Genomic DNA, 27,903 nt, shown 5'->3' with positions numbered 1-27,903 from the left:
TCTCCCTCGTGGGATGAATGTAAGGACGACACAAATCTTTTTAAACCGACGCAGCCTGGAAAGGTCGGGTAACATTCCAGTGGAGTAATTAGATGGCGTGTGCGTGCGCAAGAGCATGAAATTGGAGCGTGTGCTCAGATTTGTCGATAGCCAAATGTGCTTGGACTGTGCAGTTCAAAAAACATCTGACTGGAATCAAAATCAACTTTTTAAAATAGTTTTTAAAGCATGTTCTTGGTCTTATTGTAAACGATTCATTGGTTCAAGTTATTTAAAATAAAGTCTACACAGATTTATAATTTATAGTCTTTCGCTTCCTGGAAAATTAGGAAAGAATATTGATGACATCATCCTGCACTACACAGATTTTCATCCAATCAAGCGCTCTCTTGAATGAGAATGTACCTCCCCATATTACATATTTATATATAGGCCTAATAAAATAATAACTCATGCTTCATGGCTGTGATGTAACTTATGTCTACTGTTTATATTGAAAGGAAATAGTCATGAGCCTTTCAATGTGTCCCGCCCAAACTTCCTGTTTCAACAGGAAGTACATCAACACAGGACATAAAACTGTTAATATCCAAGCATTTTCATGCGTCCTCCATTTAAGAGGTCATATTAACGCAGTGAATGTCTCTATCCACATGTGTAAGAAAATTGTTGTGAGTGATCTATAATGACGTACAGGTGGATATTGCAGAGTGTGCGTGTGTGTTTGTGGCTAGGCCTGATTTATAACTGCTGCTGGAGGCGTCGCAGCGCGCAGAGAGTTTCCTGCAACCTGAGACTCGAATAGCGTGTGTTCTCTCTCTCTCTCGCTTTGGCCGTGTGCCCGCGTCCTTGTTCCAGCTCGCCACTGCTCACGCCTTCAAGCCACGGCTGCTGCCAGCGTCTGACTGCACAGACAGATGGCAAGATCACAGTAACCTACCGGAGAGCGCAACTCCTACACGATCGAAAATTTCATTGACATGCAACTGACCAGCCTGACACAACAACAGATGAACCAGTGGTGTGAGTTTAGGCCAGGACTATATTGTTTATCAGTCAATATTTTTGCTATTCAGCTGTTTTTTTATAATCTAACGGCACAAAAATTACACAATTCATCTATAAACACACATAGCATAGGTTTGGTTTCGAGTTTGACAAGTAATAGGATTCGTGAATCCTAAAAGAAAGTGGTTCACTAGAGTCGTTTGTTGGTAAATGGGGAATCACTGGTCGCGCAGCGAGGATAATGCAATAGAAAGGTGTATAGTCCATTTATTGTCTTTCTCTTATCAAGCTCAATTCAGACTGAGAGCTAAAACATTTTATTTGACTTTGCGCTGTGGATAACCGCTGGGGGGGAAAGTAGGCGTTCAAGAGCCGTTAACAGAAACGAATGCCATGAAAATCACTCGTTTCCAGTATATTTTCTCCAATTCCGATTCCCAGCCCTTCTCACACTACAAACCACATCCAAAAATGTCAACCGTATCTCATTCTTTGCGTATTCTCTTATTCTCATACGCGTATCCTTTGTGCATTCCCTAAAAATATCGCCATACACACTCACCAGCCCCCACTTGCTGGCACGCACACACACTCGAGGGCAGCAATATCCTAGCAGAGATCGCGCTGAGCTATTAGAGCGCACCGCCGAGGCCCCGAGAGACCGGCGCTCTCTGATTTCCTTTCGCAGCGCAGAATAATGCAATCCTTTCAGCCTGCCTCCCTCGCTCGCTCTCTCGCTCGCACGCTCCCTCTCTCTCTCTCTCTCTCTCTCTCTGAGAGCTGCATGCGGCGCTCTGAAAGGCCCTTCGCAGAATTAATTAGTGTAGAGGTTACCTAATCCGCCAGAGAGCGTTTTTCCTGCCTGCCCTCCAACCAGAAATGTGCGTGTCCACGCCAAACCCCTCTCAGAGATGGGCACAGCATTGACCCTTGGAACACACACACACAAAACCTTCCGACAGCTGCAATAAAGTGGATGCCCAGTCTGCCCCTGGATTTATACACACCCTTCCCAGCTCTCTGCTTGAGGCTGACAGACATCGTTTACATTGCACTGAATATGCCTATTCTCTACAGTATAGTATGCAAAAAAGCATAATCATATTAATGAGAACACCTATATTAAACAACAGGTGAACATACAGATGACTTAAGTTGAGATTCTGAAGTGTGCATCCCAGTGGACTCTTTACTATCTTATGAAGCCATGGGAGAGGAGCCATCATGTTCATAAAGTCAAAAAGGTTGAGATCCACTGCACTAGACTCATGCATAGGACATATGGCCAAGAAGTAAGTATATGGAGTATGGGTGATTTTGGACACCTAAACAACATTTTTATTGAGTTTGCAATTTTCCGCAAAAACGAGTGTTGAAAATTTGACAAATTTGCCGAGCACATAACTGCAATTGAGAATATAATAAACATGCTTGAAGACTTCAGCAAAAGTCAAATGAAAACAAAAAAAGTGCAATGTACTTCATTTTCATTAGAAATCCACTGGTGTAAAATTTTACAAGGAATAAAAAATGTCTCATATAATTGCTGTCTGAATTGTAAATCAATTTTTCTCATGTTTTATAATTAAAACCCGATGGATTGCATGTTATGGTTGCGTCAAAACGCAAGTACACGCTAAGTTTCCACAAGAGGCGCTATAACCGGCAACAGCGTAAACTATAAGGTCAGTTTTCTCTATTAAGTTTACTAGTAGGCCTATCATGGCAGATCAACATTTTGAAGAATCTTGTTGATTGATATAAATTAAAGTGAAATAGTCTATATTTTTTATATAATCTATTTTTTATATTAACTAGCTGAGGTTTGTTGTCATAGGAACACACAATTCAAATTCAGACTAAATAGGCCTTTTTAAAATAATAAAATATATAAAAAACCTAATACAATTAAATGTATATGCATAATTACAATTAAACTCATAACACTTTAAACACACTATTTGTGAATAAAAATAATTCTATATCAGAAAAGAAGAAATAAGCAAGTATCTCGTCAGTGTTGACGAGTTGTGTGAGTGAGGAGGACGCATCTGTTTCTCTCCGCGCGCTCTGATAGTCGAGTTCCGTCAATGTCACAGCTCTGACTAATAGATAAAGAGCGGATTAACCGTCGTAACACGGAACCCGGGGAAGGGGGAGGGTGTAATTACCAAGCCTAATGTAATTTAATTGTTTTTTAATTAGATGGCCACATTTCTTTCCTGCGGTCCAGGTTCCACAACGCTCGGCCGTATGCGGCTCAGTCCACAGTCCTCAAATTATGTTACACGCAACATTTGAGCTACATTTGACACCCCAGAGAGCTACAGAAATGGCCAATAAGTCACTGACATGTTCAGTCATTTCTATTTTCGGGTTTATTTACAAGCACAACTTTTATAAAAAAAAAAAAAAATTGTCCAGCAGTTTTTTTAGTGGGCAGTTATTTTTTTTTTTTTTTTCATAATGATCCTAATATTAGATTTTGCTGTTTTTAATACGTAAATATTACTGTTTGTCACTACCCAGTTAAAGTACTGCACATTGCATTGGCTTAGTGTGTTAAATTGCCTATCCAGCTCTTAACCACAACAAATAAACAGGTCCAGTGTAAACATGTTGACCATGTTATTAATCGCTTAATCAGATTGTTTAAAAAATGATCGTGACCACTTAGAAATGCGGAAAGTAAAAATAAAGTCCTCTGTGTGTAATTAACTGGAGTAATTAACACCTCTTCAGTTCAACCAGTTGAACAATCCCATCCGAAAATAGACCGACCATTCCATTACCGTCCTCTGCCTCACAACAATACTTCGCCCAAACAAGAAAGAAAGAAAAAAAAAGAAGAAAAAAATCACTCATGTTTTTGAAAAAAAATAAAATAAATTTAATTATCTAGCGAGCTTTTCCATACAATGACAGTGACAGTTCATAGTCACCAGTCTTATGAAGTTGATTTATAACCATATTACATTTGTCAAGATTCTTTAAAAAAATATTTTGTGGCCCAAAGAAGAAACAGCATTTAGATTTGAGAGCTACACAACGGAGTAAATGACAGCATTATTCATGTTGGCTAGCAAGGAGGCTGTAGGAATATTGATCTAATAAGAAAGAAGGGTTTCAGAAGGGTGCTCGCTAGATATGCGCATAGACATACGATCGCGAGGGCTTAGGGTTCAAATGAAGTAATTTGAATATCCATTTTGATTGGCCAGTTTAGTAGGCTACTGAGAGGAGACTTTGTGCTGTTATAAAAATGCTTGTGAATATACATGATGTAGGTTACTTATGTTTTAGCCTAGTCATTTGACTAGTTTAAGCCTCGCTTGCCTCCTCTTCTTTTGGCAAACCATTCCTTTACAAGCAGGAGATTCAAGTTTACAGGGGTTAATAAAAAAATATTTAAAAAAATAAGAAAGTGTGACAACTGCATTAAAATTAAGGAACGTTAACCAAGCACATAATGTCTGTATTGCCATCAGACCAACAAAAGCCTCCCTCACTCCTGCCTGAGGCCTCTAATTTCCGGCGACTCTTCATTTCCTGTTTTGTCCAGCAGCTCAGGATGTGGCCGTCTCTCTCCCAGTTGTAAGGGCTGATCTGATGGCAGAAACGTTGCTATGGAATGTAGGCCTTAATCCCTGATTATAGTGATAAACATGGAGGTTTAATAATCTGTTTGTGCATGAATTAATCGGAGCAGCCCTATAATCTCATGCATAATTCAGTCTAACAACATGAAACTGCATTCCCAACCCATGTTTACTTCTGTAATGTGACATTATTTCAGAATAAAACTAAATTAACTAAAGTTTTATACGTGATTTTTGAAATAACGTGCACTAATAAATCAGGCACAATAAGACCAGAAAGTCAATATGGCCGATTTTTGTCATGTTAACTAAAAATATAAGAAAACCACAAGATGTACACAATCTTTTATTGCCATTTATTTAAAGGAACTTTTTTTGGTAAAATATAAATACAAATGATAGCGTATGTAATTACAAAGTCCGATCACTTCTCCAAAAAAAACAAAAAAAAACAACAACACTTCAGAAACAAGTTACTGAAATAGTCAACCCATTATTTACAAGTTCAAGCATGTCTCTGCCTACTAAAGCATCCGATTAGTATTTTACATTTACTTTAATATTTTACAAAGAAAAGCCACATTAAAATATCTTAATTTCTACTCATAAATAAGTGACTTAGTCAAAGCAACAGCTTGCGTACAGGGTACGAAACAGCTTTGTAGATTAGAGTTTAACACGGGAGACCAAAAAAATCCCACACTGGTTACTGGTCAACACTATAAAAACGTCTACTCCAGTCAAGAAAAATCGCTGACAAAGTGCGCTAATGAACTCTTGACGAACCGAAGGGGCTTCCGGCCTCTGTAAATCCTCTAACGTTGACATCACGATTAAAACCCCGATCCAAGCAGATTAGGTATTTACAACATCGTAACTCCAATTATAAAATAAAGACCTGACTAAACAAGACAAAAAAGGCAGCGCATATATATATATATTTATTTATATTTATATATATATTTATATCTATATATAATACACACAAATAAAATACAGTGACTGTATATATACTTATATTCCTATTTAGAAAACATCTCTTTTAAACGAAAGAGATCCTCGTTGCGAGAATGGCTTCATATCTCAGAGTTAGCCAGAGATAGCAGTCCAGATCTCAGGTCCGTTCTCTTTCGATTTCTGCAGAATGTACACTATGTACAGGTTTGCATCGTCACCAGGAGAATTAGTATGCGAGCAGGACGTAAGAGATGTCGAGAAGTTCCGAAACCTTCTCGTAGCCAAACAGAAAGATCAGCTGCACAGGGACCGAATTTCGCCTTGGGCTACCAGTCCAGAAGTTCCTTGAAATGTCAAGAACCGCATCCAAATATCCTTTTCCTCTACTTCTAGTTCTCCATGGCTCTCTAAGGGTCTGTCCGAGAGTCGAGAGCATGTGCAGAGGCTCACGAGCGAAGTCTGGATGCTGGCTCCCAGCGGTCGTCCAGGCATTCGAGCGATGACCCCAGCAGCGCCACCAGTTCACCGCTGATTTCCACCAGATCCAAGAGTTCCTTGCTGTCTGGCAAGAATCCCTCGAGCTCTTCGGGACAGGAGAACAGCTGACTCAGAGACGCCTGCTTGTAGAATTCCGCCTCGGCTATCGTCACTACCTCGATGTGTGTGAATGTGGCGCGAAACGTTCTGGCAGACATCTTTAGGCGCTTGAGGACGTCCGAAAGCAGCAACCAGTTTCTAGGTCTGAGAAAAGGAATGAGAGAAAGAGATTAATTAATTAAGCAAGCGCAACCCTAACCACAAAAATGGCTAGTTTGTACTACTTCAGAGAAAGGATTCAGAGGAAATATTGTTTACACGACAACGATATGCTTAAAACTTTTTCCTTTTAGTTTTCCACGTACAGACGAATCAGTGAAAACGAATAAAACGATCCCAATTCACACGGATCAGCAAAAACGAATAAAACGCTGTATTCTGCTGTCAAGCCATTAGATGGCTATGAAACACTATAGATTGAACAAGTAATACGCACGTGCATGATGTCATCATCTTCAGAGATTCCATTTTTCGTTGTTTACATGGAGACCGTTTTCAAAACGTTACGTTTTTAGGCACCCAATATGCTGTTGTCGTGTAAACGAACAGACAAAACGCATAAAAAGTTTTATATTTTTAGTTGAAAACGGTGTCGGTTTCTAAAAAGAAGAGATTGAGTCATTTTCATTATCATTTTCGCGGATCCGTGTGAATGGGGATCGTTTTGACAATGGTGTCATCTGTACGCGGAAAATTCAAAGAAAAAACTTCTCCATTTTAAGCATATCGCTTTCCTTTAAACGTACCCTAAATTATGCACAAAGTACATACGAACTTGCAGTGTCAAGGCTTTCATGCTAGCATTTCAGACTATGTAAAATCTTCTTTTTAGTATGCTTTTGATAATGTTCAAAGTAGGCGCGAACTTGCAGTGTCGACGTGAGCGCCAAGGCTGAATGTGTCAGAACACATGCACAAAGTTAGAAACACCAAACGGAAGACACAAAAAAGTGCGCGCACATACACCTTGTCAAGCACTCGCCCCTGCGCAGACACGCATTCAGATAATTAGACAAAATTACACAAAGATTCTCAAGGCCTTCGCTCGCCCAGAAACACAATGGGCTACACACACACACACACACACACAAAGACCATAGACCGTGCCTGTCAGACGCGCACACACATACACAGCGGGGAAAGCAGTAACAGGCAGCGCTCAATCGATGGCACTTGAGGCGGTCTGTGGCTCTTGCGGAGCGCGGAACGCTGAATGGAGTGGGAGAGGGAAAAGAGAGAGGGAGAGAGGGCAAGCAAGAGGGGGGAGGAAATGTGAGGAGAGCAGAAAGCCATTAATACTGCATCAGCCAGCCGCACCGAGCGAAAGAGAGCGAGAGGGAGAGCGAGCGAACGAGGGCGAATGAGAATGGGGGAGGGGAAGGCCAGAGACAAGCGCAGACTGAAGATTATACACAACAGTGAGCGCGGCAGCTGAGCCTGGGAGCGAGACAGCCAGCGAGCGAGCGAGCGAGCGAGCGAGGGAGGGAGGAAGGGAGGGGTGGTGAGAGAGAGCGGAGCGCGGTAACGGCAGAGCGAGAGCCTGTGTGGGAGGTAATTAGCTGTGTCTGTTTAGCAGCGTGTCACTAGACTGTCTCTCTCTCGTGCGTGCTTTTGCTGTCCTCGCTCTGTTTAAGTGCGACGGGCCTCACGTCTCCACTAACGCTAAACTAATGCCGTCACTGGCTGTCAGTCTCCGCGCTCCGGCAGTAGTGCGCATTTAAGGGAAAAACCTGTCATCTAGGTCAAAGCTAATTCAACTATTACGCAACCAATAATCGTCTAGTCACGATCAGATTTGGTCAAAACATCTCTATTGATGAATTGCAAGAATCCCAAGACAGCAACAGTGTCGGCCCAGATTAGGCTCACATGTGGCCCGGATCTGGGCCGACACTATGTTGCTGTCTGGGATGGCTTTGCAAATTCAATAATCATCTAATGCAATGTTTCCCAACCTATTCCTGGAATAAAAATCTCTATGACAGAATTCCACATTTCCAATATTTGGCCATTCTCAGGATTCTCACCTGATCAATGATGACAGTTCAAATATCAGTCAAGACAGAAGTTTAAGGCTCTTACCCCTGTGAGAGAGACACCTGGATGTTGTAGCACGGCAACAGCGGTCGATCGGAGAACTCAAATTCGAAAACTTCTCTCTGTTCGTCCTCGTCTTCGCCGGGTCCAGGGGGGTTGGCCAGGATATCGTAACCAGACGAGTCGTCAGCAGCCTCTGTAAGAAAGAGAGACAAGGTGTGAATTATGGAACGACACACACTCTGTGAGTGTTTCCAATGGATTACACTCCCATGATTATCCCTTCAAAATTCCCTTCCCGCCCTCCCTCTCGGATTCACGCCGGGACATGCTTTTGTGGCGTCGCTCTCTGAACGCGCTCTCCTATTTGCACTCTCTTCCATTAAGCAGCACTGCGGGAAGAGCCGTGTGTGAAGCCACTTCACTCATTTGTGCGCGCTAGTGGCACAGCGTACGCCTCGGAGCGAAACAGGCGCCTCTACCTCTTTCTGTTACGCTTTGGGTTTTTCCGAGCAGCGCGGAGCTCCCAAAAATAGCCACGCAGCTCCCTTCCACACCTCCCCTTCTCTCCCGGCTTTGTTATTCCAGGAATCCAAGGGAAAATGTGCAGTAGCAGTGGGTTTGTTTTCGGCCAGCTGGAGATGGGCCCGCTCACACACACACACACACACACACACACAGAGAGCGATCTGCTGATATATGGCAGCCAGGGGAACTCTCGCTACGCAGCTAGAATTCATTTAAAAAAAGAGCAATAAAAAAAATGCTGCCATCTATTTTTGCCCCCATGGTGCCGACCCCACCACCCAGCGCATGGGGATTTTTATATAAATTCTTTCAAGCGAACATCAGAGAGGGAGAAGCACACATGGCTACTGTTTTTTTCAATTTTAGATCAATGACTGTCTACAAACATTGATGATTCACACAGAGATTTACCTTCAGGTGTTTACTCGTCTCTGTCTGTCTGTCTATCTGTCTGCATGATCCTTTTCTTTTTTCCATTGTTTCTTGCATCTGTTAGTGTGGGAGTGTGCGAATGTGTGTGTTCGAGTGTGAAAGTGGTACTCACCGCACACTGCGCTGCCGTAAAACTCCCAGTACACACCGGGGTCATCGTCCACTCTGCCCTGCAGGTCGGCAAAGTAATCTAGTGTGAGAAAGAGAGAGCGAGATGAGACCATTAGTGATGTAAACAGGAAGCAGCTAATACAGAAATCTTGGCAGATACTGACAGCTGATTTTTTCCCCACCACATAATAGACAAAAACCATTATGGTTTCAGATATGCCAAGTAGTATAGATTTAGAATATTAGCGATCTAAAATTCAAGCTAATTTTAGCATAAGCGGATGCCAGGGCTTGACATTAACTTGCTCACCAGCCACTGTGGCTAGTGGTTTTCCAAAGTTACTAGCCACTCAGCATTTTCACTGGCCACAATTTTGACATTGATACCATAGGGAAAAACTGCCATTCAGATCATTTTAATATGATATTGGCAATAATATTTGGCAGCAGGTATTAAGCTGCTGTCACTTTAAAACCTGACACACGGATCCATTATATAGTTACACATGTGTTTTCTTTCTCAACCGTTTACCTTCACTTATAATATAACTGACTGCATTTACTCGAATCCTTGTTAAGACCGGCATTTTGGCATTATTTTGAGTGTATTTGACTGTTTAAGCGCAATAAGCAGAGAAAAGGAACTCAATTTAGTACTCAGAGGCGGCTTTATGTGATACTGCTTCAGATCTAGAATTTGTGCTAAACAGCCAACAAATAAGATATCAAATGAAAACAAATAAATACAAATTAAATGATTAAAATTAAATAAAAATAAAAAAAACGATAAATATTGTTTAAATGTTGTTTAAATATTGTCAAACGAAGAAAAGAAATGCAGCTAATTAATTTAAAAGAAATAATAAGTAAAAAATGCTGATGTTTAAATAAATAATTAAATAAACTAAATCAAATATCATTAGATAAACTACATTTACCAAACAACTAAACGAATACCCGTAGATACGATATGATGACTGATAATACCGTGCGAATGCTAAACGGGCTGCATTGACCAAGCAACTATATGACAATTTTCTCCTATAGAATGCAGAGACTTTGAGCGTGCAACCACATAACGCTTGCAAAATGTCAGATTCCACTTGGAAGAAGCACAGCCAGCGGTGACGGGAGCCGCGTTCGCCAGCGCAGCCATTAACAATTCCACCCAGAGAAAGAGCGAGAAAGAGCGGTTGATTACAAGGCTCCCACAGAGGCAAAACAAATTTGGGGAGGGTCTTTAAATCAGTGCTGCAGACAGCAGAACGGGACAAGCCTGCTGATTTACACACACACACACACACACACACACACACACACACACACACACACACACAATATTCTGCCCTGCGCTTCCAGGCCGAGCTCTTTCCTGCCTCACGAACTCATGCATAATCAAACACACACGCAGCCAGTCAGTGTGAACCTCCGCCATGTGACTGAGCTGCCCTTTAACTGGCAGCCCTGAAGCTAATCCACACACACACAGACTCGTACGTATTAAGACGGCTTTGGAGGTGAACTTGCGACTGCCGTCAAGAACAAATGGCGGCTGTGTACAAATTGCTTCGCAATGCCCTCTAGTTCAGCTAGAAACTTTCAGACCATTAATCAAGCCATGCCTCAAAAACCCCGACCACTGTCACTGAAAGAGAGAGAGACCGTCACAGTGCAGCTGTGCTCAGACGAGAGGGGTCAGTGTTAACACAAACACAGGAAAGGCCGTCTCGCTAAATGCCACGTCTCCTGCGATGCCATCTTCACGTGCACCCGGAGCACAGCTTGTCTCCTTCCATGTGAACGTCTAACCTTGAGCATTAAAACTTTACCTCCGTGCACAACGGGCAACGAAAAGCGCAATGACAAGGTCAACGCTCCACTAACAATAAAATCTGATGGTATAAACAACTCTTAAAAGAATAGTTATTCTCAACTTTAAAATTTTAAATAACATGTTTAGCCTTCGAAGCATTTAATATGGAATTTCTACGCCATTAATGAAATCAAACAGAAATTTCTTTGTTTGTTCGAGTGGCTTGACATAGGAACAGTGTTCCAACCAATGGCAAGTTAGGGGCGGGATTTGTCCGACCAATGGCAGGAGTGTTTGCTATAATGAAAACAAGTTTCATTTCTGTTTGGTTCTGCTAGTAGTGCAGAAATGACACATTTTAGCTTTAAATATAATTTATGCAAGATCAAGTTTTCTAAAACGTTCATTTTTTAAAAATCTTTAAAGCCATTCACATACCGCACTTTACCCCAAAAGTCCCAGATACACAAATGAAGTCTCCCATCAGGCTTCCAGGTGTTTTCTTAAAACGAAGAATGTACTTTGGATTTACAAAGCTCTTAAACTTCCAGCAACCACCAGTGGGAAAAACACCACGTCAAGCCAGTTAAAATCGAGGGGTCAAAATTATGTCAAAAGCTTTTTTGTTCTAAAACCATAAAAATGATACTCCATTTTAATCTTAGATGGCTGTATGGATCCAGATTAGGCCCAGATTATGGTTCCAAATATTGTTGCGCGAGACAAGCCCCGTACACCCTTCAAAAGACACGCCACACAAGACCGAATAAAGACACGCACACAGACAAACACACACACACACACACACACACACACATAATCTCCTTTCAGGGAAAGCTGATTTGCAGGAGCTAAAGGCTTCTCCTCCGCTCCAGCTGTTGCTTAGTAACCAGATAGCCAAGCGGAGCTGAACCCTCCGCTCCTACAGGAGGGAAATTCTGGGAATAGAGGTGGAAGAGAGGAACAACGCTCTCTTACCAGACAAAAAACACTCCATTATGTCGCTGTGGGTCATCTTTAGCAAACCGCGGCCCGAGTAGGTGGCTAAAGTCGGATCGGCGCCATACGACAGCAACAGTCGGACCACGTCTAGATGATCGTTTTCCACAGCATCATGGAGAGGCCTGTTGGAAGAGAGACCAGATCATTTACTTCACAAACAAACAACAACAACAACATTTATAATACAGTTAATCTTCATTTATCCTTGGGAATTTGATTGGATCATGAAAGAAGACTATGACATAACTTATTTTATACAGTACACCTCTTACTTTTACAATGCAACAAAATTACTTAGGAGAAAGCTAATGTAATATATATATATATAGTATTATATATATAGATGTGTGTGTGTGTGTGTGTGTGTGTGTGTGTGTGTGTGTGTGTGTGTGTGTGTGTGTGTGTGTGTCAAATTGTGAAAAAATTAATTATAAATACATACTAATTATTATTATTTGAGATTATTCATTAACTGTGAAAACTGTACAATGAATCAATCACACATATGTATTTTATATATATAAAATAATATATATTATTGATTTGATTGAGAGTTTATTTTTAATTTTTTACTTGTCCATAATTACCTTAATTTTATCAGCTGGCATTGCCCAATAAAACAGTCATTAAAACCTGTCACTGTCATTCATCTTTCCAACAGGAATCGGAACGCTAAATGAAATTGGATTTTTAAGTGTATAGCGAAGACAGGGATCTCACACGCCTAATCTGCTCTTCTTGCGGTAATTATCCAAGCTAAGATTCTCGGCCTCTTCTGTTGTTGTAAAGCCATTATTACCAAACATATAATTACTGACATTGAGTGTGCGAGCGTCAGCACATGTGCGCATGTGTAATTACCAGCGCCGCAGCGGCACACACATGCTCAGGAAGTCATGGAAACCAGTCCTGCATTGTTTCGGCTCATTTATTTAGGTGACATCATGCATGCGTTTACCTGGTGCCGTCCTGTGCGCTGCAGTTGATGTCGGCCCCGTGCTCCAGTAAGTGTTGTACGATGGAGAGCCAGCCACGGGAACAGGCCTCGTGGAGCGCGCAGTAACCCGCATTATCCCGATGATTCACGTCACACACTTTATTCTCCAGACAGTACAAAACCACCTCCTACAGCGAGAGAGAGACAGAGAGAGAGAGAGAGAGAGAGAGAGAGAGACAGAGGACGAGTGGTTACTATGGTGCAGCGAGGATTGAAATTCATTAAACACCATTAAAGAGCGCAGAGAAAGAGAGAGAAACAGGCCGAGAGCAGACAGACAGTTCTTGCCCAGAGCTGATTATTGATGTGTGAGGTATCAGGGGTTTTACAGGCGAATCCTGCCCCAAGCCTGCTGTTCACTTTCTATACGAGACGCCTGAGACGGCACTATGTGTGTGTGTGTGTGTGAGAGTCTACAAGCAGCAGCAGTGTAGGAGCGACTTGAAAGGTGGGGGGAAATGTGAGCGGTGCTTGCCCGTGCAAAACCGTCTGCTGGGATGTTTGTGTTGGCAACAATATTTTCACACCTCTAAGATATTTTGGTGCCTAAAAATGTCTGGGACTCACGGGGTCCCACCGGAGAAGCCTCTGTACACCAACCCAAGCCAAAAGAACCCAACAACATGCTAAGGGTGTTGATATGCAGTTGCTAAGGTGTTTTGAGTTTTGTTTCGAATGTTGCCATGCAGTTCCTGAGCAGTCATTAGCATGTTACTATGTGGTTGTTAGGGTGTTCTAAGCTGGCACAATTCAAAAGAACCTAGAATTGTGTGATTTGGGATCCAATTTTGTCATAAGTTTGGTTCCTAAAAGTAGTAATAGGCAAGATTTACGCAATTTATTTCGGCATTACAGCTGATATCAATATGATCGTCACATTTGTGCGTCCCGCCATTGGCATATACACTGATTAAAAACATTGTCTGGAAGAAGGCAGAATAACAGAGAGCCCTCATGGAATTAATTGGAGAGTTCTTCCGCAAGCTCGGATTTAAAGGAACTCCCTCATCCATCACCGCGAGCCTCATGCACGGTGGCAACAAAAACAAGCGCGCACACACACACACACACACACACACACACAGATGGGCTGGAGAGGGGAGGGCCGGTGTCCGCTCGGCGCTCAGACGAATGAGGGCATTAGGATTCAGGAGGCGTAGCGCTCGCACTTCAACTCTGGCAGCTTCTCAGAGAGCGCATTCAACCCCTCCCTCGACAGAGTCGCACAGTGGTACGACCTGCCCCACGCTGCTGCCAGCAGCTCTGCCTCGCGCTTCCCGCCGGCTCCGTATCCAGGATACGGCATGCCGCCGGCATGACTGAAAAAAAGGCCAAGCCGTTAGCAGGGGCGCCGAGCCGTTAACGAGCCCAAACGGGAAGCTCTCGCTCCAGCGCGGATGTTCGCTTCCATCAGCCTGGAGAGGTGGACCAAAACACATGGAAGGTAAAACACACACACACACACACACACACACCAACCACGCTCAATTTCTGAAACCGAGCCGCGGTTCAAGAGAGAATTTCTCTATTTCCGTTTATGTTTCCATCGCCTCATTCCCTTTCCAGCGAAGTCTTTCTCTCTCTCCCGCCTCAGGGAGTTCCTCAGTGTTTGCAGGCAGGAGAGCTGAGTGTTACATTAAACAGACAATAAAGCTGTGTTACACACAGCCTAGCAAGAAAAAGATTTGTCGTGAGAACTGCTCTTTGCTGTGGCGTTTCCTCCCCCGCTGTCCCCTGCTAAAACGACTCCCAGCTAACAACTGCAATCAATGCATCACTCAAGACACTTAACCCCTTCACAACAGCAATCCCACAAAACAAGACGCCAGGACAGCTCAAGACTGAACCCAAAGTGCAACCATTTCACCACAACCTCAAAGCCTAGTCAACCCAACCCACATCATAAAAAAAAATAAAAGAGCAAGAACTACAGCTCGCTTTGGGAGAAAGAGAGACGCTCAGCCAGGAAAGAGAAGGGGAAGCTTTACAAGGCAGACCTGAACTGAAACCAGTCTGGGTCACTGCTAGGCTCTAGTCGAATTCTGATCCTGGCCGCCCCCCGCTCTTAAAACCAGTCATTCAAGTTCAAACTCAAGTCTAGAATTTCAAGAGAAACTCTTGAAAACTAAGGCAATTTACAGAGATTTCCAGAACTCTAAGACACCTGATAAGGTGTTCTAGAATTTGCAGGCAGATGAGTTTTAGAATTCTCTAGTAATTAGTTCTGGAACTCTAAAGCAGTTTATAATAAAATTCTAAAAGTCTAAATGTAGTTGAAAATGACCTAGAATTCAATGTAGTATGACAAATTCTCCAGAGGTTATTGAGAAACATTTCCAGAATGGGCATTTATAAAGAAATTCAGAATTCTTCTAAGAGTTCTAAAATTCTCAAGCAGTTTCTCAATATTTCAGAAATATATTTATAAAGAGTGACAGAAGTCTAAGACAGCTTATAAAGAGTCCTGGAGTTCAGAGGCGGTTGAGTTGTAGAATTCTGAGGAAGTTCAAAAAGGTCTAGAACTTGAATTCCGATGCACAATTCAAGAATGGGGGTTTATAAAGAGTTCCAGAATCCTAAACCAGCTAATGAAGTGTTCTAAAATTCCCAAGCAGTTCATAAAGAGTCACAGAATTGTAAGACAGCTGATAGAAGTTGGAGACAGTTTATAAAGAGTTTGAAACTCTGAGACAGTTGATAAACTGTTATAGAATTGAGGCAGCTTTGTGTGAATTGTTTTTCAGCGTCTAATGTGTAGCGGGTTCTTAATGATCCTCTGGCTACGCACAGTGCTGACGAATGTTCTAATTTTACACGCAACTCAGGAAAAAACAGCCTTCAGACTGAGCAGGCGTCACGTTGCATTGGAAAGTGAGCGGCTAGGGAGAGAGACAGACCAAAAAAAAAAAAGACGACAAGAAAGGGCAGGATATGCAGAGGGGGGAGATGGAGCGTCGAAACTCCCTCAGCGTGGTTTTAAATGAGAGAGCCACGGCTGGAATGGGAGTTGTGATAACAGAGTGAAAAGGGTTGAGGTGGCCTCCACAGAAGAAGTACATCATTAACGGATCAGGAATTTCCCTGACAGCCGGCCAGGACGGTACTGAACGTGCGGACGAGTGTGAATGCGTACGTGCGCGAACATGCGATATCGTCTTGCTCAGCCAGACCTTTGACTAAACGGCAGATTGCAAACCACAGTTTGTTTTTACATGCCGTTTAAGGGTGGGTTTACCTGAGATAGATTATACCACAATAACAGGGCACACAACTCAAAGACAATTCGTCAAATCCAGTGATTAGTTCTTCCAGAAAAGCGATACTATAAACCCAGCAGGCAGACTGATTTGAAAAATCCCTGTGTGCCCTTAGTCCCGGAAGTTGTATAAAGTCAGCCAATCAGTTTAGCACTCGCCAAATCAAGAAAATGCTTTCCAGTTTTGTGTGAAATATGCATCAGACAGATTTTGTGCGGTCCGGAGGCGTCTGTGGCCGAGACTGCAAGATATAACTGCTGTCGCTCTGAGTTGAAGGTCTGTATCCTGCTATTTGCTCAGGCTTAGCAGACAGTGACAAAACAGGGTGCGACACACACATACGCCTCACTGACCCTATGAATAATACACGCACACTCTTTCTGCTGGTTACTAAACTGCAAACATTCTTCACACGTGAACACTGACACTTTTAAAGGGATAGTTTACCCCAAAATAATTTAAATTGTGTCATCATTTGCTGACCCTCATATCATTACAAACCAGTATGACTGACTTCTGTGGAACACAAAAGTACATTTCTATTTTTGTCCAGTCAATAAGGGTCTAAAACAACATTGACTTTCATCATATGGGGAATTTATTTATTTTCTCAAATTTAAGTAAATAAATGATGAAAGGACTTTTTTAGGTGAGCTGTCCCTTTAAATAAACTAATTTTAGTGATGAAATAATACGTATTACTCAATCAGGAAAACATTCCCTGTTTTTTTATTCTAAAATATGCCAACTTAATGATCTAAATTCCATTTTAGATTATTTTAAATGGCAGAGAATGCATGCCATAGGGTTATTTCAGGTCACAGACTGTGTTTTGCGGTCGACGTCTATATAACCTTAGCACGCGGGCTTGAACGGACACAGCTTGACCAGCGGACACGCTCACGCAATCAACTGTGGAAAACACGCAGGTTTTTCCACTAGCGCTTGGTTGATGCAAGCCAAAATGACTCAATCACACACACGCGCAAAAAAACGCTTGAAAGCGCCCAGGAGTTTCATCAAGCCAAGAATGGTTTGTTTTGAAGGTGCGTGCCCATGAGAAAATGGAAACGAGAGCGCGCGCAAAACTACGTGCCTTTCACATGTTTACTGCTGTTGCGCTGGGACTAAGATGGAGTGCCACGTTTAAGTGTGTGAACTCTCGTTCTCTCGCGCTCTGAGACACACACACACAAACGAGCAGCTGCCGCGGTCTGTGTTGAAAGGTTCGGCCGCGCAGTCATGTCATATTTCCGAGCTCTGGCAGCGCCGCGGAGCTGCTCGTGGCTTAACACACACACACACACACACACAAACAGAGCGCGCTGGCAGCTCAGTGCGCTGCTCGCGGCTTATCTCTCTCACACACAAACACACACACACACAGCGAGAGAGCGGCTTCCTGTATGAGGCAGGAGAGCAGGAGGGGGAACGGAACGAACGAGGACTAGAAAAACAAGCCGCTGTCGACTGACAGAAAAAAACACACACGCGGACGGAAGGTCTGTCCCCACCTGCTATGGGCCGACGTGAGGGTGTAGGGGAGGAGGGAGGGGGAGAGAGAGAGAGTGGGAGAGAGAGAGAGAGGGGGGAGAATATGAGGAATACGGGGTGGGAAAGATTACATTTTATCTCGCTTCCTCTGACACACACACACGCCTCACGGATCGGCGCCGAGTGCCCTCCGCTGCGCGCTCTGCCGCTCCCCCACCGTATCTGTGGCGCACGCACAGCCCCGCGAGAACAGCCGCCTTTAACCGATGTCACCAGGCGCATTTATAAAGCCATTAGAGCAGAATTAGACCCCGAGCGCCAGCGGGGAAAATCACAAAGCCCTGAGACTCAGCGGTAACGAGAACCCACACTGTCGACAAGCGTTCGAGAAAATCCACCGCTAGCGGAACACTGTAGCTCTCTGCAATCTGGGGGGGGGGGACGGGGGGGGGGGGGGGGGGGGGGGGGTGTTTTTTGTTTTTTTACCAACGTTTAGCTGGTTAAAAAAAAAAGCACAAAAAAAAAAATCTAAAAATGGATGTTTTTAAAATAGTTAAGCTATTCGTATACAGTGTAGCTATTAGTGAAAAAAATTGTTTAGATATTAGTTCAACGTTAGTTTAGCAAGCAACAAAGAACAGTTTAGCTAATCATATGAAACAGTTTAGCTATTCATAATGAAATGTTAGTCGGCATGAAATGGAAGCTGCGATAGCTTTTCTGACTAGAATAAATGTATAGGGCGGGACTTGCTATTGCTGTGATGTCATGATTGACAGTTTTTCTCCCGCCCTCGCGCCGGTAAACACGTCATCAGAGAAGAGATGTGTTTGCAAGAGGGAGGGGAAGTTATTTGAAATAAAGCTTATGAGTGCACATTAACTAAATAATTAACTAAAAAAGAATGATGTGCACGAACAAATCATTAACAAATAGCCTACTGCAATATGTAAAAAAAATATATATTTTGATTTCATGGTGTGTGGTGTAAATTGAATGTACAGACAGTTTTACTGAAAAATAATTTAGCTAGACAAAAACAGTTTAGCTATTCGTATACATTTGAGCTATTTGTAAACAATAGATATTAGACCACAATTAGTTTATCTATTAGTAAAGAACAGCTATTTAATTAACATTTAGCTATTCATCAACAGTTTAGCTTTTTATAGGGCCTATATAAGGTTTGGTTTTTCACTAAAATAACAGTTTAGCTATTCGTAAACAGTTTAGCTATTAGCTACTAGCAATAGTCAAAGAAAAAAGAAAAAATTTGTGTTTAAAATCAACAACAAAATACAAAATGCCAATTCTTCCTTTTCTGTGAGAACCAACAACTTTTTTTGTGGTTAGAATTGCAGAAAAACCTCCCTCTCTTTCCGTGGGCCGCTAATGGCGGGCGTTGGTTTGGACGACGAGAGATCGGGAGGTGTGTGGAACGGGCGGCTAATGGCTTAAAACAGCGCGTGTTTAGCACCTCCAGCCGAATGATTAATTAACGTGGAGATTACGGAGAGCACTTGTCAGATCGCTGATTGGACCTTAATGGCAAAGAGCCATTCTGCCTGAGAGCAGAATTACCGACAGAGTCTAGCAACCGCAGCAGAATCAGACAGAGAGAGAGAGAGAGGGCGAGAGTGAGAGAGAGATTGATAGGGCTCTTTCACACATACACACACACACACACATAACGATAGGTTTCAATCAGCACACAAAGGCCAGTTTTGTCTGAGTCATAAAAGAGGGAGGCAACAACCAAACACAAGTGTAAATAAGCAGCATCGTAACGCAAGCGAGACGTCAGCATTGGCGGAGTGTAATGAAAGAGTGTGTGTGTTGCAGTAAAACTCTTGGCGTGAGAGCTAAAGGGAGGTGAAGAAACGCAAACAAGAGATGTAGGGGGAGGGGAACTGCAAACGTATGTGTGCGTGTGAGGATGTGTGTGTCAGTGCGCGGCCACTTCAAGCACAAAAAAAAAAAAATTGGAAGGAATGGAACACAACGGAACGTGGCATCCCTAGTTGTGAGAAAACAAACCACAGACACATGTGGATGCGTGTTATAGGCAGAACGAGAAAAAAGATGAAAGCAGCAAATGGGAAAAACAGGAAAAAGACCAAGCGTAAAACTAGCTTGATGATTCCGACACCACACAAGCGTGTTCTATCTGGAATAGCACCACTGTCTCGGTGATGAAAATGCTCCGTAAAATGCAATAAGAAACTTTCCCTTTCAGTGGAATTCAAGGCACCGCTGCGGAGCGAGAGAGGAAGGGGGGAGGGCTGGGGAAGGAGAGAAATCATGCGCTCGCAGCAGTAATCGCTCATTTCCTGTTCTCCGTGCCAGTCCTTTCAGACGCACTGCCGGAACTAATCCAGCTCCCCATTAATCTGCACAAATTGGACACGGAACGCCGCGCCATTCCAGAACCCGCGGAACCACCGTATTCCAGAACTGTGGAATACGACTGAATTCCAGAACAGCAGGGAATCTACTAACGGACGAGACTAATGCTTGTTCGGTTGCATAAAAAAAAATGCTGTTGCAGAGATATAAAACTTTACTATATTTAAAGGCAAGAAATCTGAAATTTATTACCCATAATTCATCAGTGTACGTTATTTTAAAGAGTATTTAATCTTCAAATCAAAAATGTATTAAATTAATTAAAACGAAACCCCAAAGAATGTTTTGAACTATTTCCTGTAAAAAAAAAAGCAGTTTCAATTGTAAAAAAAAAAAGAAAAAGTTATTGCCAGAAGTAAAAGCATTTCAAATGCGGTTTCATGTTGTCTTTAAAAGAATTTCAAATGCGGTTTCATGTTGTCTTAAAAAAATGCTGCAGTGTTACAAAAATATCAAACACTCTAACAACGTTTATTAAACTCAAAAAAGGCCGACTACAAGATCAGAGACGGAGTGCAAAGGGTTAAGGTTCTCCAGTTCGACAGAGAGAAAGAGCAAGGACAAGCGCGAGAAAGCGCGCCTGTGAAAGCACGGGAATGAATGTGAGCGAGAAAGGTTTGAGTGGGAGTGCAAAAGCCGAAAGGAGAACGGGATGAGACAGCGCGTATGTGTGTGTGTGTGTGTGGAAGCGAGAGGCTGCGTCGCAAGAAGGGAAAAAAAACTGTGTGTGTGCGTACGCCAAGCGATCGCTCTGTGCCTGTCAGGGGCTCTCGCATGTCAGACTCAGTCTCACGCAGAAATAATGAGATGCGAAGAGAGCAGGAGAGGGCAGAGAGAGAGAGAGAGAGAGAGAGAGAGAGACACAGTCGCACACACGCGCAAATGCACGCTTACCTCATATCCCAACCGCGCTGCTCGCTGTAGTAGAGTCTCGCCTGCATTCTTGTTGACGATGAGTCGGCGTGCTTCGGGCGGCATTGGCCTGCTGATTGGCGGCTCCGCTGACACTGGAGGTGCGGGGACGACCGGAAGGTACCGGTGCATCCGGAATGGCACATGGAGGGGTCGGGGGTGCCGCGGGCTGGTAGGCAGGAGAAAGGGGGCAAGGTTTGACCGGAGAAGTCTCGTAATCGGAAAGAGATGCTGGCCGCTTCTGGGCGGAACGCTTCACCACCTGAAGGGGGGGAATAAAAATGCGTCACTTTAGCATTTATGATCGCAACACCATCACAAGGCCTTGGATTTCACACACAGGCTTTGAAAGTCACAGTATGTGGCGCCACAAACAGGCTAAGGCGGACTCTCTGTACAAAGACAGAGAGGACAAAAGAGTGACAGAGCTACAATCGCTTGGTGCCAAGAGACAGGCGGGATGGAGCGCTAATTAATCACAGCGACAAGTTCATAGTCGGCACTGCGGCAGAATCAGCGAGAGGCTAAAATTTGGAAAAAAATAAAAATAAATTTGCTGTGAAAATTGACAAATGTGAAGTAACTATGGAAGCTTGTTTCCACTACGAAATAAAACAATTTAAAAGATAATTGCAATTTCTCACAATTAAGATTTTTTTCTCACAATTGCAAGATGCAATTCTGACTTTATAACTTGCAATTCTGGCTTTTTTTTTTCGCGCAATTCTTACTTTATAACTCGCAATTAAGTCTGACATCTTTTCTCAAAATTCTGAGATATAAACGCGCAATTCTGACTTTATAACTTGCAATTCTGATTTTTCTCGCAATTCTGACATTTTTTTCTCGCAATTCTTACTTTTTTCTCGCAATTCTGACTTTATAACTTGCAATTCTGATTTTTCTCGCAATTCTGACATTTTTTTCTCGCAATTCTTACTTTTTTCTCGCAATTCTGACTTTATAACTTGCAATTCTGACTTTTTTCTCGCAAGTCTGACTTTTCTCAGAATTGTGAGATATAAACTCGCAATTGCGAGCTATAAATTCCAATTCTGAGGGAAAAATACTTTATATATCACGATTGTGTCTTTATAACTCGCAATTCTGAGAAGAAAAGCAAGAAAAAAAAGTCCAAATTGTGAGATAAAAAGTTGCAATTACCTTTTTTTTTTATGCTCTTGCGGATGGAAACAAGCTTCCATAAGTAACTATTCCCACATAGTTGGATGATTTTTTTAGCAGTAGTGGAAAACTTAGCCCAGCGACAGGAAACAGTGTTTCCCACCATAAACCAAGAACAAAAGTATGACTGTCAACAAAGGTTCCTCACTCACACACCCCACATGGTCAGCAAGGTTATTTTTGGCCTTCAGTTAAACGGGCCGAGACTATTTACACAACTACAAATGTCCCATAAACACATTTTTAACAGAACAAAGTGCATCTTCTACTGTGAATATTTCTGTTTTCTCTTGCAAGCTGGATGGAAAGCTGCAGACGCCGATCCGTCAACAATCGTGTTCCCCGGCAGGGAAAGTTAAACAGGAAACAACGGAAGACTTTGGCTCTCTCCCACTCCCTTTATCTCTCCCACCTTCCGTGTACGAGTTCTCTATCTGTGGAGCGCAGTAGGGCGGCGGATGAGTGGCCTGTATGTGTGTGCGTGTAGGCCGCAAGTTCATGCGAGCAGACTGAAGGTCGGGAAGGGGGGAGGGGGGTGATCGGGGCGGGAACTCCACCCACCCCAGAGGAGTTCCAGAGCGCAGCAGCTGTCAGAGTAAACACACACACCGCACACACACAGAGCTCTGCCAGGCCTGTAACAGCCCAGGGAAAATGAGCATCTCAAAATATGACGACTGACATTTACTTGGTCGTCTGAATGAGAACATATAGATTAGACAGACCAAGATTAACTCAACCCCTAATCTGACCCCTGAAAAAAAAGAAAAAAAAATATTGTATAAATATTATGATACATATTTACATAATATATATTTATAAAATTATTATTATTATTATTTAGTACTGCCAAATTGATTAATCGCTAATATAAGCAAATTATCAGTATATTCAGAGTATTTTTTTTTTCCGATTGAGGACATACTGATGTCCCCAATGTCATGATTTGGAAAATGTCTCTCACTTCTCAAACTAAGTAAACCCGCACACACTGTATTGTGTAAACACCTACATAATATTTTCATACGAGTGTGTTTCTCTGCTGTTAACAATGTGAACTCAAGGTGTGTGTGTGAGTTTGTGTTTGGCTGCAGAACGTAGGCTACGAGTGTGTGTGCTACATCTGCATGCGAGATCGCAACAGGGAGAACGCAGGCTGTGTTATTTAAAGAATGCACAGCGTGTTCACTGGGGAATCATTTTCCTTGACGGAGAGAGAAAGAGACCAGAATTCCGACCCGGCCTTCACTCCTCCCCTCCCCCTCGGTTGCGTCTCTCCGCTGGGAGTCTGTCTTTCAGCACAAGAGGAGGTCAAAGCAACCGCACTCTAAACACACACGCTATGACCCCCTCCCGCGTCCGTTGTGCCGTCCCAGAGAGCCGTGGTGCTTCCCTAATTGGAATGATTAACATTGTTGTGATTGGAGACACGTTTTTAAATGGTTCCTCGCTGAGCCCGGGGAGAACGCTTGGGTTTCGAGCCAAAGCAAAGAGCATGGTTAACCTCGCACACACAGACAAAGAAAGGACATTCTTGTGCGGATAAACGAGCACCTCGACCTGTTATCACATCGACATGTGCAGCAGCTCTTACCTTGTGTTGGTGGGCGGGGCTGAGTTCAGGACACTCCTCATTGGTCGACTGCAACAGCATCCTGCGCTCCTGTTGGCCGAGGTGCTTGGTCTTGCACTGCCGCTTGCCCTTTGGCTTTTCAGGGTCGCCGTGCCGGCGCAAACGAGAAGGGAAGGTGCTGTCGGGGTCCGGAGAGGGTGAGGAGGATCCCACTGACTTCCGGTGGTCCTTGATTCGCCGTTTGTCAGAAAGGTGAGAAGGAATAGCGGAGGAGAACTTCCTTATGGAATCGCCACAAAATCCGTCAGAGAGAACAGGAATAGCTAGAGAGAAAGAGAGAAATTAAAACAGTTAATCACTCATGCTAAAATCTGAAGTACTGAACTTTTTTGGCCAAATTCTGCACTGATTGAAATGGAAAACCTACATAATTCTGCAAAATGTTAACATTTGGTAAAACGCATAAAAATTTGCTGCGAATACTAAAGTAGAATGAAAAGGGAAAAAAATAAGCTTTAAGAAAAAGAAAGGGTGGGGAAATAGACAATATATGTCTATCTATACACACACACCTACATATACACACACTATATATATATATATATATATATATATATATATATATATATATATATATATATATATATATATATATATATATATATGAAGAGTTCAGATGCAAAAGTCTATATATATATATATATATATATATGCCAACTTTTCAGCATAAATTCTCACACATACCAAACAAATATTACTGCACAAATTTGCGCTTTTATAAAATCAGCCTCTACTTGCATATATAACAGGAAAGAAACAACACAAAAAATTGCAACAACACAAATCTGGGATTTACGATTTCATCATGGGCAAAACACACAAAGATCAAACCGACAGAAGCTTCCTTAAGGTCTTGTTAGGTAAATCAGACTGACAGCAGTAGAACGAACGGCAGCAGGCTGACCGCCTTACGAGGGACGGACAAAGCACGAAAAGATTTACAAAAATTGATGTATCCTTTCCTTCGTCTGCTTTCTATTTTGCATCACGTGACTAGAGCCCGCGCAAAAGAGCCACTTTTAAGCGATAACATCAACCGGCAGAGAAGGACGGAAGGGAAAAGAGAAGAAACATGAAAGGAAGAGCAAGATAAGAGAGGGAAATCAAATGAAAAGGGAAGCAACAGCGAACAGAAAAGGAGAATTGACGGACGGACGTAAAAGTGGAAGAATAGAGAGAGAGATGCAGCAGCGAGGGAAAGAGACGATGAAAGGGTGAGCACAAGGCCGAGAGAGGGAGAGAAACCGAGCACGCTCCACATCTGTTCCATTATTCATCATATTCCCCGTTCAGTCGCGCGCGCACACACACACACACACACACACACACACACCCCGAGAGCCCCACCGCGCAGAGGAAATCTCTCTCACGTATGCAAGCAAGAACGCCAAAGACAGAAGACCACATAGCCAACAAAAACACACACTATCGACTAGCTAAACACCGATATATATCAGGCAGGCCAATTCATTGGATATTTAGCAACTTAATGATCTGAACTGAATGATAACCCGATTCTTGCCAGGTTCTTACAGTCTTATTAATAGATAGTCATTTTATCTTAAAATACGTTTTTTGTTTGTTTTTTTACATTCATATTTTTTCAAATTTTTTTTAGTAAGTGTTTTTAAAATAAGTGTTTTTACATTCACTAAGAAATAGAATATATTTTTTACGTATTTTTACAATTTTTGTGAATTGAGTAAATATTGTCTAAAATAAGCATTAGAAATTTTGCATACAAGCATAAAAACAGTCTAGATTATGTCTAACTGAAAAACACATATAATTTGACCACTATAACCAATATTCACAAACATGTGCAAATTTGCACAAGCAGTACATTTGTAAATCGTATCCTCACCGCAAAGTCAGATCCACTTCACATCAACGGTCCCCTTAGAAATGCAATGATTTAGTTTGTTGGAGGCGAAACTGGCGGATCTAATAGATTGGGCCGAGACAAAAGCACCTTAGAGAACCTTCAACACGCAGACCACCAACTGTGCAACTGTTCGTATGTGCGCGTGTGTGTGCGTATGCGCATGAGAACCCATTCTCATGGGCAAACTTTTCCAGCCTGCGTAATGTGCTCCTCTCCTTCAACAGGCTAATTAAAGTCCTACCCCGAGAACCCTTGAGACCGGATTCACCGCACCTACCCCACACACACACACAAGCACAGAAGTGTGCGTGCTCTGCAACCTAAGTGAATCACTCAATTAGCAAAAGGGGAGCAAAGACCTTAATGCCTTTAAAAATCAACAGAACAAAAGCAGCGTGCTAAAAACGCGCGCACACACACACACCCTGGGGCTTACAGCGGAGAGTTGTGCATCACTGGCATGCGTGTCTTGTCCCTCACACCTCGTCATAGACAACACAAATTAGCTTGCATGTGCGTACGAATTCCCTCGGCTGAAGAGCGAGAGTATGTATGTGTGCGGTGGGAGACGGATTTTGACAGGGACATCTGGGGGATATTAGCCTCCCATTAGCACGCAACTGGGCACACACACACAAACGCACACACACTCAGACAATAAGGCATTAACTAGCAAACCATCTCTCAGCTTGAGTAAAACCAAGATACATATGTATAGTACATATTACTCACACACACGCACAGAGTGAGGGATAGAGCAAGATAAAGAGTCTCGTCTTGCTGCTCTCTAATCCTCCTGACAGAACGCCAGCACAATATCCAGCAGCCAAGATACTGACGGGCAGCCTCACACGCACACACACACGTTATTTGCACAGTTGTGGAATCTCAAGGCTCATTACTCTGCGGCATGCGTTTTTTTGCCGAAGCTTTTATACCAACAAGGACGCAAGCGTCTGAGAGAGTGTGTGTGAGCGTGTGCAAGTGCGGCTTGTCAATCAACAAGAATCATTATTGCTATCCCAAAGCCGCAGACACAGGGCGACGTGCTCCGCTTTCCTCTAATCTGCCTCTCTCTACTGCCGCGCTCTCGTCTTTCACCTTAGTTCTCCCCTCAGCGCTCCGTATCCTCTCTCTTTCACTCCTCCTTTTCCACCCTTTCTCTCTGCTTTCTAACAGCTTTTCGCTCCCTCTCTCTTTGTGTCTCATTCATTCACACTGCTTGTGTCTCCCCGCTCAGTTCTCATCTTCTGGGTCCTTTTCTGACCTGCATAACTAAATGAGACTTAGTCTTTGCTTAGAGCACCATTTACAGATGTGCTATTCGAAAGAAACAGGGTGTAGTATGTAGAACATTGTATGTAGCATGAAAGGATGTAGTTTGTATAGTATATAAAGGTAAAGTATGCGTGGGGTAAAGATTGTAGTATATAGGTAGTATTATGTAGTAAGTAGGGTGTAGCCTATGTCAGGTGCAATGTATAGGCCGTAAACTACGTTGGATGTGAGAAGGATGTAGGCCAGGGGTGTCAAACTCCAAACAGCCCTGCAGGGTTTAGCTTCAACCTTAATTAAACACATATGGTCCAGCTAATCAAGTCCTTTAAGCTTATTTGAAAATGCAGTTTGGGGCAGGGTTGGAACTAAACTCTGTAGGACTGTGGCCCTCCAGGAATACCCTGGACACCCCTGGTGTAGGCCATTTTATTTAGGGTGTAGGACATAGTATGTGGAGTATAGGGTGTAAAAGGAGTGTAGTTTTTAGGGTGTAGGATGTTGTGTGTAGGGTAGTATGTATTTGTAGGAGGTAGGCTGTAGGTAGGGTGTAAGGTATAGTATGTAAGCCAAGGCATATGAAACCTGCATCAGCATCTCTACCTGAACAGTTGACCAGTTTGTGACTAAATAGCTAAACGAGGAAACCGTTTAGTCATGCAAATAAAACAGGATAACAGATGACAAAACCAATTTACACCTCAGTCCCTTGCCATCTTACGTCCAAGGTCCTGTTGAAACAGTGTCCTCTATTTTCACCGACAGGATTCTCTGT

General features: G+C 42.9%; 1 protein-coding gene across 1 annotated transcript in view; it reads right to left on the bottom strand.

Annotated features, from left to right (window-relative positions):
• Window positions 1-4,940: 4,940 nt before the first annotated feature.
• bcor (BCL6 corepressor) overlaps window positions 4,941-27,903 on the bottom strand; it is a 40,933-nt gene continuing 17,970 nt past the window's right edge. Inside the window, 8 exon segments of the mRNA XM_084416762.1 lie at window positions 4,941-6,305; window positions 8,244-8,394; window positions 9,271-9,348; window positions 12,061-12,206; window positions 13,043-13,209; window positions 21,133-21,267; window positions 21,269-21,412; window positions 23,930-24,231. Coding sequence (XP_084272888.1) covers window positions 6,011-6,305; window positions 8,244-8,394; window positions 9,271-9,348; window positions 12,061-12,206; window positions 13,043-13,209; window positions 21,133-21,267; window positions 21,269-21,412; window positions 23,930-24,231 — 1,418 coding nt within the window. The 3' untranslated portion in view covers window positions 4,941-6,010.

This window comes from Rutilus rutilus, assembly GCF_951802725.1.
Source record: "Rutilus rutilus genome assembly, chromosome: 8".
Classification (NCBI taxonomy): domain Eukaryota; kingdom Metazoa; phylum Chordata; class Actinopteri; order Cypriniformes; family Leuciscidae; genus Rutilus; species Rutilus rutilus.
The sequence above is the reverse complement of the archived record's forward strand: the minus strand, read 5'-3'. Positions and strand labels throughout refer to the sequence as shown.